Raw genomic sequence first — 13,252 nt, 5'->3', positions numbered from 1 at the left:
TTGTTCAGCTGCTCCATCTCGGCGACGAGCTCGGCCATGGTTCGTGTCTTGAGGGGCAGAGAAACAGCTAGCACATCATCGGCTAGCACACCAACGCTCGCCAAAACACGACATCGTTGGGGCAAATCGCAGCGCGGGCAAAACGAGCGCCGCAAACCGTGCACAGCGGCAGCCGTCGCGTCGCGCGCCGCCCATCCTCCTCGCCGCCTCGACCGCCGCCGCCCGCGCCGCCGCCGTCGCGACCATGGACCTCGGCTTGGGCGAGAACAACCAGCATGCGGGGAACCAGGCGGTCAAGGCCTTGGGGATGATCGCGGACGTGCAGGAGTCCATGCTCGATGCCGAGCTCCAGCACCTCGACAATTTGAACGGGAAGGACCTCGCGAAGATCCGCGAGGAGCGCATGAAGGAGATGAAGGACCGCAAGGCCGAGGAGGCGGAGTGGAGCCGCAACGGCCACGGCCACCTCACGCAGCTCACGGAAACCAAAGAGTTCTTCGCCGCGTGCAAGAACAGCAAGCGCCTCGTCTGCCACTTCATGCGGCCGACGAGCCACCACTGCGTCGCGCTCAACGGCCACATGGCCAAGCTCGCGGCGCTCCACCGGGAGACGCGGTTCTGCAGCTTCGACGCCGAGAAGTCGCCGTACCTCTGCGACAAGATCCTCGCGGATCCCGAGGGCAACGTGCTCATCCCCACGGTCGTCCTCGTCGTCGAGGGCAAGGTCACGTACCAGATCCGGGGCCTCGCGGAGCTCGGCGGCGAGCAGGTCAACTGCGAGATCATGGCGGCCGTGCTCCAGATCCACGGCCTCATCGAGGGCGAGGCCGCGAAGCACGAGTACGACGACGACGGGCCCAAGTTCGGGTCCATGGAGGAGTACCGCGCGCACCAGATCCGCGAGGGCTTCTTCGACCAGACCCTCGACGACGACGACGACTTCAGCGACGACGAGTACACGGGCTCCGCCATGGACGCCTAGGCGCGCCGCCTAACCTCCGTGTCGCGACTCGCCCGCATGGGAGCAGGCACACGTACGTGCGGGTCCCCACTTACGCCGAAGCACCCTAGCGCCCGTCGAGGAGCTGCTCGAGGAGCGCCTTCTGGTCCCGGGGCAGGCTCCGCGCGATGTCCGAGGGGAACTTGCCGCTGCGGCTCGTCGCCTCGAGGTGCTTGTGCATCTGGAGCACGAGGCCGCGGAGCACGCTCACCTCCTCGTCGACGACCATGAGCTCGCCCTCGGACGCGGCGACGTTCGCCTTGGCGACGCCCCACTGGTACTCGTACTCCTGGAGCTCGTGGTCCTTGTCCGCGAGGAGCATCTTCTTGACCTTGGCGTGCTCGATGGTCAGCGCCGCGTGCTCGTGCATGAGCTCGAGCTCGCGCTCGTCCTCGGCGATGCGCTCCTTGAGCTCGCCGTCGCCGAGCGGCGCGAACTCGGCCATCTCCTCGCGCTCGAAGCCCAGGTCCTGGGCGTCGAGGGCGCCGTCGCCCGCCGACGCGTCGATGCCGGACGCCGCCGCGCGCACGTCCTCGAGGCCCTTCTTCACGTCCTCGCTCAGCTCGCGCTGCGCCGCCGTCTGCTGCTCGACGAGCTCGCCGCCGTACGCGTAGGCCGCCTCGAGGCGCTCCTGCGACGCCTTGTGGCGGCCGAGCTCCTCGCGCTTCGCGTCGATCATCGCCTGGAGCGTCGCGATCTTCGCCCTGGCCTCCACCTCCGCGTCCTTGGCCGCGCGCTCGAGCGTCGCGCGCTCGCGCTCCGCCGCGGACTTGGACGCGGCGAGCCGCCCCGTCGCCTGCTGCTTGGCCTCGTCGGTGCGCGCGACGTCCGCGCGGCAGAGCTTCTGGACCGCCCGGTGCTCCACGCCCAGCGCCGTCGCCCAGGCGAGCGCCGCGTCGAGGAGCCGCGATGCGACGACGTCCGCGAAGACGGCGCCCGCGGACGGGCCCGCGGCCTTCTGGAAGTAGTCGAGGCGCAGCCGGTCGCAGCACTCGGGGAACGCGTCGAGCCACGCGCGCCGCGACGCGAGGTCGCGCAGGTACGCCGCGCGCCGCTGCGGCAGGTCGGCCGCGTCGATGTCGTTGAGCCGCGCCTTCAGGATCTCCGCGTAGGACGCGACGCCGCCGGAGCCCGTCGACGCGCCGGACCCGCCGAGCTTCGAGGCCACGGCGCCGTCGAACTTGGCGCAGGCCTCGGCCGCGACGCGGCGGCAGAGGAGGTCCGAGACGTGGCCGTTGACGTCCGCGAGGCGCGCGAGGCGCGCGCCCAGCGCGCCGTCCAGCAGCTTCTGCTGGTCGACGCTGCTCGACGACACCTGCTGCGACTCGTCGGCCCAGACCGCCTTGGCGTAGTTGGCCTCCGCGGCGACGACCCAGGCCTCGTGCGCTCGCCGCAGCGCCGCGGGGTCCAAGGGGAGCGTCGACGACTCCAGCAGCGCCTCCAGGACCTCCCGGCCGCCGGCGTCGTCGTCGGGCCGCGGGCCGACGCGCGCGCCCAAAAACTCGGCGTCGGGCAGGTCGAGCGTCTTCGCCGCGGCCGCGTCGTAGTCCTCGAGCGCTTTGGCCATGGCCTCGGCGGCCTGGCTCTGGAGCACGCGGTCCCAGGCCGTGGAGATCGTGGGCACGCCGCCGCTGTTCAGCGCGTCGGCGTAGGTCGTCGCCAGCGTCGCGAGCATGGACCCGGAGAGCGCGCGCCCGTTGACGGCCTTGGCGCGCATCGACGCGAAGACCTTCGTCTTCAGCGCCGCTAAACCCGTCTGGAACTCGGGCCGGAGCTCGCCGAGGGGCACGTTGCTCAGGTTGCGCAGCGTCGCCTCGTCCTCCGCGGGGCGGACGAGCGTGCAGCAGTCGCGCTCGCGGAAGAAGGACGACAGCAGCGTCCGGATCTGGTTCCGGCTCGCGGCCTCGGACGTGAAGGACTGCTGGGGCTTCAGCGCGTTCTCCAGGTACTGGCGGTCGTTGATCTTGCGGCCGCCGTCCTCGAGCCTTAACGTAAAATCGCGCACGACCCACATGAACGCCGGGAAGTGCTCGCTGAGCTCGTCGAGCTCGTGGCCGCCGCCGCCGCGCGCGTTCGAGCCGCCCGCGGCGACGAAGGTCTTCTTCGCGGCCTCGTCGCCGTCGTCGGCGCGCGAGATCGCCTTGTCCGCGGCGCCGGAGCGCACGTGGATGTGCTTCGTCAGGTTGACGACGAGCGCGAAGTCCTCGAGCGCGTTGCCGTCGATGACGCCGCGCGAGTTCCAGACGAAGAGCGAGCTCAGCAGCAGCGCGAGCGAGAAGATCTGCGAGTCCTCCGTCTGCGTGCGGCTCGTCGAGCCCAGGCCCTCCGTATCCACGAAGAGCACCGTGAGCCCGTCCGGGAGCTTGACGGGCGTGCCCCAGAGCCAGAGTCCTTTCGTGCACGCGTTCACCGTCGCGCCCACGGTGAAGCCGCCGCCGGCGCCCTCGCAGTTCGCGCCGCTGAAGTGGTTCAGCAGGTAGGACTTGCCCGTCCGCCACAGGCCCGCGATGGACACGACGGCCACGGGCGCGGGGATCGTCTCGAGGAGGTCCACGGCCTCCTGGCAGACGACGTACTTGCCGTCCTCCTCCGTGATGAGCGGCAGGGCGCGCATGGCTGCGTCTGCGCACGGAGGTGATGCTCGATTAATTTGCACGCGTCAACGCCGAGTTGTACGCGGAGACGACAGCGTCGGCGCCCGCCTCACGATGGAGATGGTGATGAGCTCGGATTTGCCGCAGGCATCTCGCAGGCGCACACGGAGCGTCGGCGCGCCACCTGAGCTCATCGCGGCCGTGAGCGTGGTGGCCGTCACCGCGACGCCCGCGCGCACCTGATACGGCACGTGCGCGTCGCACCGCTACAACTACGTCGGCGACTACGTTTCATTTAGCGTTGGTCCGGTAGCGACGCGCCGTGACGATGAGCGGCGTGTCCAAGGTCGCCCAGTACCTCGAGCAGCGGCCGATCCGGTCCTTCCCCTGGGCCCGGGGCAAGCGGCGCAAGCCCGTGGAGCCGAACCACCGCTGGAGCATCGTGCGGGGCGACAAGGTCGTCGTCGTCAACGGCCGCCACCGGGGCCAGAGCGGCGTCGTCCAGCACGTGCTGCGCCAGAGCAACCGGCTCATCGTCGAGGGCGTCAACGTCCGCGACCGCATGCTCTACGCGCCCGGCGACGAGGAGAAGGTCAAGGTGAAGACGGCGGCGCCCTGCTCCGTGCACTACTCGAACGTGAACCTCGTCTGCCCCGTGACGTCGCTGCCGACGCGCGTCGCGCGCCGCTTCCTCGACGACGGCACGCGCGTCCGCGTCGCCGTGCGATCCGGCGCGATCATCGAGCTGCCCGAGGTCCTCAAGGAGCGGCACACCCCGCGGACGCCGGGCGTGCCGGGGCCCAAGGACACGGACGAGGCCGACGTCCTCGCCGTGACCTACGACCCGGACGCGGACGCGGCCGCGTGGCTCGAGCCCGGCCCCCTCGGCCGCCCGGAAGTGTAAAACTCCCCGATCGTCTCTCGTTCTATGACACATCCCTAGTTACTACACGGCACACAGCGCTCGGCGCTACGCGACGTCGCCGCCGCCCGTCATCTTGCGCCAGATCGCGCGGACGCGCGCGCCCTTCTTCGGCGGCCTGGGCGCCGGCGCGGGCGGCGTCGACGGCTCGTCGGCGGCGGCCGAGACCTCGGCGATCGCCGGCGCCCCCGCGGGCTCCGCGCGCGGCAGCGGCGGCTTGTCCGCGAGGAGCGAGTAGGGCTCGACGAGCTGGTCGAGGTCCACGGCGAGCTGGCCGTCGTCGACGCGGACCGCCGTCTCCCCGCGCCCGTCGAGGAGCACCTCGTCGAAGTCGTCGTCGAAGTGGAGGCCCAGGGGGCTCGAGTAGTCGACCTCCGGGTTCCTGTATTCTATTCCCAGCTGCCCGCCGGCGGGGCCGCTGCCCTCGCATGTGAGGGCGGTCTCGAAGCCGCAGAAGCAGCCCAGTTCCCCGAAGAGGTCGTGCCTCCGGGCCGAGCTCGCCCGGGCCCGACTCATCGCGGGAGTCGGGGCGGGGCAGCCGCCCCGGGGTGGACGCGAATGACGAGAGAGGAATGCCGCGGACGTCGCTCTCAGTTTGCACTAACTTGAAGCATGTTGAAGGCGAGAGGCGCGCCGCGCCGCGGCTCCAAGCGGCTCGGAGCGGCCGCGCCCAGCTGGCGTGCGCCGGAGTGGTGCCGCCGGGCTCACGGGATAGGAAACTTACGGCGGCTCGCGGCAGGTGCCGCAGGCCTCGGAACACGCGACAGTCGCCTTGATTTTTCCCGCGCTCTTCTTCTTGCAGCGCTTGTTCGCCTTCTTCGCGACCCATGCGCAATCGCGGTTCGTCTTCTTTGAATACCAGGTCGCGTCGTCGTCGCAGCAGTCGCCCACGTCGCAAGCGGAAGGGCACGCGGCCGTCGCGCCCGATTTCTCGCAGCGCTTGCCCGGATTGTTCGCGACCCAGTCGCAGCCCTTGTACTTCTTCTTGAAGAACCAGCCCGCGTCGTCGTCGCACGCGCCGTCCGTGGGCGCCGCCGTCGGCGTCGCGGCCGCCCTCGACCGCGGCTCCATGAAGTCGAAGACGAGGTCGTCCATGTAGGGCCGCCCGCACCGGTGGCCCCCGTCGAAGAGGCACTCGACGACGTCCGCGCCGCCGTCGCAGTGCGACGCGGCGGTGCAGTCCATGCTCGTCGCCGCGTAGGCCTCGCGCGCGCCGCAGCGCATGGAGGCCGCCCAGAGGTCCGTCGTGTTGCGCGCCGTGCTGTAGTACCAGCCGTCGGTGTCGACGCTCATGTCCTCGTCGTCCGTGTTCGACAGCGGCGGCACGACCCTGTCGGACGCGCCCCAGTAGCCGACGTAGTGCATCGGCGTCGCGGGCTCTCGGTTGTGGTGGGCGTGGGGCAGCCCGACGGCCGTCGCGACGCCGGCGAGCAGCGGCGCGCTTCGCTCGTCGGACGCGAGGCCGTGGACCATCATGCCGCCGTTGGAGCAGCCCATGGCCCAGACGCGGTCCAAGTCGACGCAATAGGCCGCGACGACGGCCTCGTAGACCTCGAGGATCTGCGACGTCGAGTCCTCGCACGTCGCCCAGTCGCACGCCGGCTCTCCGCAGTCGCACGACGCGTACTTGTGGCAGAAGTCCGGCGTCCCCGGCGCGCAGGTCGCCGGATCGCCCGCGCCGGGCGAGTTCCAGCTCGACCAGCCGGACGGTCCGACGCCCGTGAGCGCGACGGCGACGAAGCCGCGGTCGGTCGCGCGGCCGCACGTCGCGCCGCACTCGCCGGAATCGCCGCCCCAGCCGTGGAGGTAGAGCAGCAAGGGCCGCGGCCCCGCGAAGCCGTCGGGCACGGCGATGGCGTGCTCGTAGGTGCCGGACGCGAAGGGCAGGACCAGCGTCTGCGCGCCCGCCTGGGTGTCCAGGTCGCAGCCCGCCGACGGGCTCGCCGCGAGGGTTGTGCTTAAAGTGAGGAGCGCCGACCAGCGCAGCATCGCTGCGTGCATCGGCGTCGACGCTGGCGCAGCGCTGCGGTCAAGTTGTGAGGTGTCACCGTGCGGCGCACGAGCGCGGTGGTGCCTAGAAAAAGGTCAACTCCTGTTCAGCCCCGCTTCAACAAAATTCATTACCCCACACAAACGTCCAAAAACAGCTTCGTCTCGAGGGTCTTCAGCACCCCCGAGCCGTAGTGGCGCGCGTCGCCGCGGAGGTGGCCGTCGCCGCGGTCGACGGTGAGATTGAACGCGTCCGGCGCCGCCTCGACGACCACCCGCGGCGAGAAACGCGCCGCCGCCCGTGCCGCCGCCGCGTTGAGCCGCGCCACCGCGCCGTTGTCGAAGCCGCGGAACTTGCGGACGTCGCGCGGCGCCATCTTCCGGGGAAAGAGCTCGCGGTGCACCGCCGTCGTCGCGCGCCACAGGATCGGCCCGCGCGCGCGTCGCGCCAGCGTCGCGAGCGCGTCGGCGACGCGGGCTTCGTAGTCGGCATCGACGCAGGCCTCCGGCGGCCGTTCGTCGTCGTCGCAGACGAGGTGCCAGAGCCCGAAGTTCGCGACCCACAGCGCGGGCTCGTCGTAAAACTCGGCGGCCGCGGCGTCCAGCGCGGCCGCGTAGCGCTCCGCCGTCTGCTTGCCGCGCAGCCGCGTGTAGGACCACTCGACGGCGCCGCGGCGCGCGGTGGCGACGGCGAAGGCGTCGCCGAGGGCGGTGACGTTCGCGGTCGCGCCTCCGGCGCCGAAGCCGCGCTCGGTCGCGCGCTCGCAGAGCGGCGAGCCCCAGAGCTGGCCCGTGATCGAGTCGCCGACGAGGACGACGCGCCGGACGCCGTGGCGCTCGCGCAGGCAGCGCGCGACGGCGTCCATGCTTATGTCGCAGGCCGCCGGCGCGCGGCGCACGCGCGCGGCGTCGGTGTGGTCCGCGAGGCAGCGGTTCTTGTGGTGGGCGAGGGACCGCGCAAGCGCGGCGCGCGGCACCCACGGATCGACGCGCGACGACCGCCGGCACGCCTCGGGGTCCGCGCCGGCGGCCGCGACCGCCGCCAGGACGATGGGCAGCACCGCATAGCTGCCCCGCTGGCGGACGACGGGCAGCATCGCATAGCTGCCCCGACGCAGCTAATTCCGCAGCTGCAACCTGAGCTGCAACTGTTCGAGTTGTCGTTCAACTTCCCCTTTTTACTCGCGTCATCGCAACCTGACCTCGCGCGCGTCGCGGAAGCAGTAGCGGTCGATTTCCCTTTTTACTCGCGTCATCGCAGCCTGACCTCGCGCGCGTCGCGGAAGCAGTAGCGGTCGATGCCGTCGATGCAGACGAAGGCCGCGCCGTTGGCCGGGAAGGACCGCGCGAGCGTCGGCCCGAGGCCGCGGTAGAACGCGGGGACGCCGCCCTCGCGCCAGACGCCCCGCACGACGGCCGCGAGCGACGCGTGGCGCAGCATGGTGAAGCGCGTCTTCACCGTGTCCACGGGCAGAATGAAGGTCCACTCGGCGACGCCCGCGAGGCCGCCCGCGAGGAACGGCGACCAGCCGCGCCGCGACGCCGCGTCGTGCGCGTAGAAGAAGACCTGCGGCGAATTGATGTCGCGCGAAAACAAATGTCGACACAGAACGAGCGCACGGCCGTCGAGGGGATCATGCGGACGACCGTCGGCAAAAGCGCCCGGAAGAGCTCGCGCCGCTCCCGGAGCCGCCGGAACGCGGCGGCCGTCGACACCTGGTCGACCTGGGCCGTGACCTTGACGGCGTCGATGGGCGTCAGCGCCACGGCCGACGCGGCGCCGGCGACGGCGCCGACGGCGAGCTGCGCGGCCGCGGTGTCGTCGCCGAAGTACGGAGCGACGTGCCGCTGCGCGGCCCGGTAGCTCGCGAAGTAGCAGGCCCAGAAGGGCACGTTGCCCAGGATGGGCGCCGCGAGGCCCACGTAGAGCCCGCGGAGCCCCGGCCAGCTCGGGAGGCCCATCTGGACTCGGGCTTTCATCGTCTCGAGGGGATGCCCCACGAGCGTCGCGCCTCCCCCGCCGGCGCAGCCGCAGACGACGGCCTGCCAGAGCGGCGCCTCCGACATCGGTGGCGGCGGCGCGTCACCGCATGTATCGCTACGCGACGGCACGGCGGGCGACGCAGCACTTCACGCGCTGGAGATGAAGGCTTCAGGCACCGAGCCGCCGTCGACGTCTCCGACAGCGAACTGGGCGCGTTTGCGCTTCACGCAGAGCGAAAGAGCGCGTCGCTACCGCTACGAAGAGCATGCAGGCATCGATGGGGCTGAGGTGGACATGTTGAATGGCATGTTGTAGTTCAAGGTGATGTTGCGCCTCCGAGGCGCCGTCACCATGTAGCCCCCTCCATGCCACGTAGACTGCCGATGCGAAAAACCACGAAGAAGGAAGGTCGGCGCTGCGCGCGAGACCGCCGCCGCGAAGCACGATGATCGCGGCGCGGCCCGAGTCGCGCGCGAGAAACCGGGAGTGGGATCGTGGTCTTAGGGGGGGCTTCTATGTGCTGGTCCTCACGGGTCGCAGAGCGGGTTCTGGGGCCCCTCGCGCTTGACGGGCTCCGCGTCGTAGACGGAGTACGCGCGGCTCGTGAGGACGATGTCGTCGCCGTCTTCGCGGGAGAGGTTCCAGTCGTCGAGGAGGTCGAGGAGGGACGTGCGGGCCTCCGGGTGGCGGAGCTCGTTGACGGGCTCGCCCGTGTCGACGAGGAGCGCCGGGCAGGGGCAGCCCGGCGCGGGCGCGCGCGACACGTGGACGCACGCGGCGTCGTCGACGCCGTGCTTCGCGCCCGCGGCCTCGAAGGGCGACGCGTCGCCCTCGGTCGCGGACACGACGAAGTCGAAGGTCGACGCGACGACGTCGGCGCCGAGGAGGTTCTCGAGGAGCGCCGGCAGCCGCTCGTCGAACGACGTCGACACGGCCGCGACGCGCGGCCCGCCGCCGAGGTCGCGCCACTCGCGCAGGGCGGCGAGCAGCCGCGGCGCGTCCGGCGCCACGTCCCAGGCCTCGGGCCCGACCAGCAGGGACCCCTGGAGCTCGTCGAAGAGGCCGTCGAAGGCCTTGTCGAAGGCCGCGAGCTCGTCGTCGTCGTAGAGCCCGTTGCGGAGGACGGCGTCGTAGGTCGCCAGGGTCACGCGGCGCCACCAGGTGTCGGACCGCTCCACGCCCGCGCCGAACCTCGGCGGCGCCGCGGCCTTGGCCGCGTCGAACGCGTCCTGAAAGACGTCGGGCCGCGGCAGCATGAGCCCCGTCGCGACGAGGAGCGCGTCGCGGTAGAGGAGGCTCACGGGCACGCTCGACTCCACGAGGAGCTCGCAGGGGTCGATGGTGATGACCTTGGGCAGGCCCACGGCGAGCGCCGTCGACTCGCTCTTCGTCTCGGCGAGCTCGCTCCCGAGCACCGTCGCGCGCGCCGTCAGGTGTGGTCGGCTCGGCCGCAAGGCACTCGATAGGGCCGCGGTGAGCGCGGCGGCGACGACGATGCGGACCGCCATGGTCGTCGGGTCGCGGCGCGGGCGACCGCACACTCGATTGACGCTGGGCTTGGCGCGAGCTCGACGTCGTCCGCGGCGAGCTTCAATCATTCGCTCGGAGCGCGCACGTTGAACCCGTCCGTCGGTCCGAGGCGTCCGTCGATGTCGATCGAGCCGGCCGCTAGGAGGGCTGAGCGTGAGAGAAAGCGAAGCCTTTTAGTTACTACAAGAGGTCGTCGAGCGAGCTCGCGAAGTCCGCCGTCTTGCGCTTCTTCTTGAGCTTCTTGTTCGTGTCGACGCGCATGAAGCGGTCCTCCTCGAACTTCTCCTGCTCCTGCATCTCCTTGCGGCGGCGGTCGCGCTTCGCGGCCTTCTTGCCCGTGCCGAGCGCGTCGTGGACGCCGCCCGAGCTCGCGAGCTCGGGCTGGTCCGCGTCCGCGCGGACGAGGCGCGCGATCTCCGCGCGGCGCGCGCGCGTGTTGCGCTGCGTGCGCTCGCCCGAGGCGTCCTCGCGCGGCGGCGGCGGCGCCGCGCCGTCGCCGTCCGAGTCGTCGTCGTCGTCGTCGCCGCCGCCGCCGCCGTAGCGCGCGGCCGCGTGGCGCGGCGCGCGGTAGACGCCGTCGCCGGCCTCGCCGGCGGCCGCGTCGGGCGCGGCGGCGGCGGCGTCGGCGCTCGCGGCGAGGGCCGCGGCGTCCGCGCGGAGCGCCGCGGCGTCCGAGTCCGCGCGGCTCAGGACCTTGTCGAGCTGGTGGCGCAGCTTCGGGTCGAGCAGCCGCAGCTTCTCGAAGACGACGCGCAGCTCGTAGAGCCGCTGGAGCACGGGGTGGTCCGCGACGGACAGGCCCTTGGCCTTGCGCAGCACGTAGTAGCTCAGGAGCGCGCAGTAGGACGTCAGGAGCTCCTGCTTCAGGACAAAGTAGGACGCGTCGTCGTCGTCGCAGGGCGCCCAGTCGTCGCCGTCGTCGCGCAGGGCGCCCGCGCGGTTGGAGACGCGCGTCGCGAGCTGCGAGGCCCGCGACGCGAGGTCCTCGACGTCGGCTTCGGCCATTACGCTTTGCGATCGCCCGAGCAGGCGGCAACGGCTACCATCAAGGTGAAGATACAGGACGCTATCGATACGCGCCGGCAGCCATCGAGATAACGAGCGCCCATCGTCTTTGACGCGCGCCGCTAGTCCCCGTGGGCCGTGGCCCGGCGGGGCGGCGTTCGACCATGACGTCCATCCTCATCGGCTGGGTCAACGAGGAGCTCCAGCTCGACCCGCCGCTCACGGAGACGACGCTCGCCGGCGAGCTGAGCAGCGGCTTCGTGCTCGGCGCGCTCCTCCACCGGCACAACCAGCTGCCGCAGCACCACAAGCTGCGGCGGCGCGACACGGCGGACAGCAAGATCCAGAATTTCTGCCTCCTGGAGCCGGCGCTCTGCAAGCTCGGGGTGAGGTTCGACGCGAACGTCGCGCACGGCATCATGCGCGCGACGCCGGGCTCCGCGGCGATGGTGCTCTACCAGCTCAAGATCGCCCTCGACAAGCTCGTCAAGTTCGCGACGCCCGTGAGCCTCCACGCGTCGCGCGACGGCGTCCAGCCCCTGCCGAACCTGCCGGCGCGGCCGAGCAAGCCGCAGTTCGACGGCGCGCGCGCGCGGCTCTTCGAGGCGTCCGTGCGGCTGCGGGCCGACAACCCCAACGACGTGCTCATGAAGCGCCACCTGCGGCGCTTCGAGGACGAGGCGGAGAAGATGGAGAACGCGCGGCTGCGGGAGAAGGAGGCCGCCGTCGAGGAGCTCGGCCGCCAGCTCGAGGCGTCGCGCGCGTCGCGCATCTACCAGCGGCAGCAGGAGGCGGCCTTCCTCGCGTCCTGGGAGGCGCGGGGCCTCGAGCACTGGGCGGCGAACCGCCAGCGCGCCTTCGACCGCAAGGCGCAGCGCGCGCGGACCATCGCGCGTTTGGCGGACGACGGGTCCATGCGCCGGCTCCGCGCGCGAAAGGCCGAGTGCGCGGCGATGAAGTCCGAGGTCGACGGCTTCGAGCGCCGCCTGGCGACGCGCGACGCCACGGCCAAGGCCTCGGCGCCGGACGCCTTCGACGAGCTCGAGGAGGTGGACCGCGACGACCCGCTGAGCCAGTACTCGCGGTCCGTCGCGCCGACGGTCGAGATCGGCGTCGGCGTCGGCGGCAACACGGCGACGCGCGACGTCGTCCTGGACAACCGCGCCCTGCAAGTCGAGTGCGACGCCCAGAACCGGGCGCGGCGCGAGGCGACCGCGGAGCGCGACGCGGGCGCCGCGGAGCGCGAGCAGCGGCGCCGGCGCTACATCACGGAGCGCGAGGGCGCGCAGGTCGTCGAGTACCACGCGCACGCCGCGGCGCACCTCCAGGCCCAGCTGACGCGGCGCTGCACGGCGGAGCGGGCCCTGACGTCGCGGCTGGCGCTCGTGTCGCGGCACCGCGCGCGCATGGCGGAGAGCCGCGCGTTCCGCGCCGCGCAGTACAACACGCGGCGCGACATCGACCTCGAGGAGACGCTCAAGCGCGACCAGGCGCGGCTCGACGCGCACGTCGACTCCTACGCGCTGGATCTGGACGTGAAGATCGCGTCGGCGTCGACGGGCGTCGACGCGCGCGCGTCGTCGAAGCGCCAGGCGGCCGTCGAGCTCTGCGCGGACGTGCTGGATCGGGTCGTCGCGCTGTCCCTCGAGATCGCGGACCTGCGGGACGTGGAGCGGCCCGCGCCCGTGCAGCAGGGCATGGTCTTCCACGCGACCAAGTCCCTGGCGGAGAAGGAGGGCGACCCCGTGGCTTTGCCGCCGTGGCACGACGCGAAGCGCGTCTTCGCGACGCTGGAGCGGCCCATCGTCGCCTTCGGCGTGCCGCCGGCGGACGAGCCCAAGCCCAGCGGCGTGTCGAGCATGGCCTGGGTCGACGCGCGCACGTCCCTCGCGGACCACACGTCGCTGCGCCTCGGGCCCGTCGTGCCCGTCGTGCCGGAGACGGGGCCGGCGCACTGGCCGCCGATCCCCGCGGACGAGCCGCTCCCCGCGGAGCCCGAGGAGGTCGCGTCCCACCTCGACGCCCTCGACGTCGACGAGTACGTCCTCAACGCGCCGCCGCTGCGCTTCTCGCAGAAGCTCGCGGACGTGGAGACGGCGGCCCTGGACGACCCGGCCGTCTGCGGCCCCGCGCTCTGCCGGCTCGCCGCCGAGGAGGCCGCGGCCAAGGAGGCCGCGGCCGCGGCGCCGCCGAAGACGGAGGAGGAGCTCGCCGAGGAGGCGCTGATC

At 71.8% G+C, this 13,252-nt stretch overlaps 4 protein-coding genes across 4 annotated transcripts; 2 read left to right on the top strand and 2 right to left on the bottom strand.

Moving 5' to 3' along the window:
* Positions 1-361: 361 nt before the first annotated feature.
* On the top strand, positions 362-814 carry AURANDRAFT_15549 (hypothetical protein; the record flags this gene model as incomplete). Its single annotated transcript, XM_009034494.1, has 1 exon — positions 362-814. A coding segment is annotated over one exon (453 nt), but the record flags the coding sequence as incomplete, so codon positions are not given.
* Positions 815-2,693: 1,879 nt separating this feature from the next.
* On the bottom strand, positions 2,694-3,614 carry AURANDRAFT_19411 (hypothetical protein; the record flags this gene model as incomplete). The annotated part of the gene is made up of 2 exons (XM_009034009.1): positions 2,694-3,029; positions 3,093-3,614. Coding segments are annotated over 2 exons (858 nt in total), but the record flags the coding sequence as incomplete, so codon positions are not given.
* Positions 3,615-4,027: 413 nt separating this feature from the next.
* AURANDRAFT_7803 (hypothetical protein) lies at positions 4,028-4,447 on the top strand (the record flags this gene model as incomplete). Its single annotated transcript, XM_009033886.1, has 1 exon — positions 4,028-4,447. A coding segment is annotated over one exon (420 nt), but the record flags the coding sequence as incomplete, so codon positions are not given.
* A 3,284-nt stretch (positions 4,448-7,731) lies between these two features.
* On the bottom strand, positions 7,732-8,745 carry AURANDRAFT_35810 (hypothetical protein; the record flags this gene model as incomplete). The annotated part of the gene is made up of 2 exons (XM_009034008.1): positions 7,732-8,072; positions 8,126-8,745. The coding sequence occupies 2 exons, from the start codon at positions 8,570-8,572 to the stop codon at positions 7,758-7,760; spliced, it is 762 nt and encodes a 253-aa protein (XP_009032256.1).
* Between the last annotated feature and the right edge of the window lie 4,507 nt (positions 8,746-13,252).

Source organism: Aureococcus anophagefferens, assembly GCF_000186865.1.
Source record: "Aureococcus anophagefferens unplaced genomic scaffold AURANscaffold_1, whole genome shotgun sequence".
NCBI lineage: Eukaryota > Pelagophyceae > Pelagomonadales > Pelagomonadaceae > Aureococcus > Aureococcus anophagefferens.
Note: the sequence above shows the minus strand (reverse complement) of the source record. Positions and strands in the feature narration are given on the sequence as shown.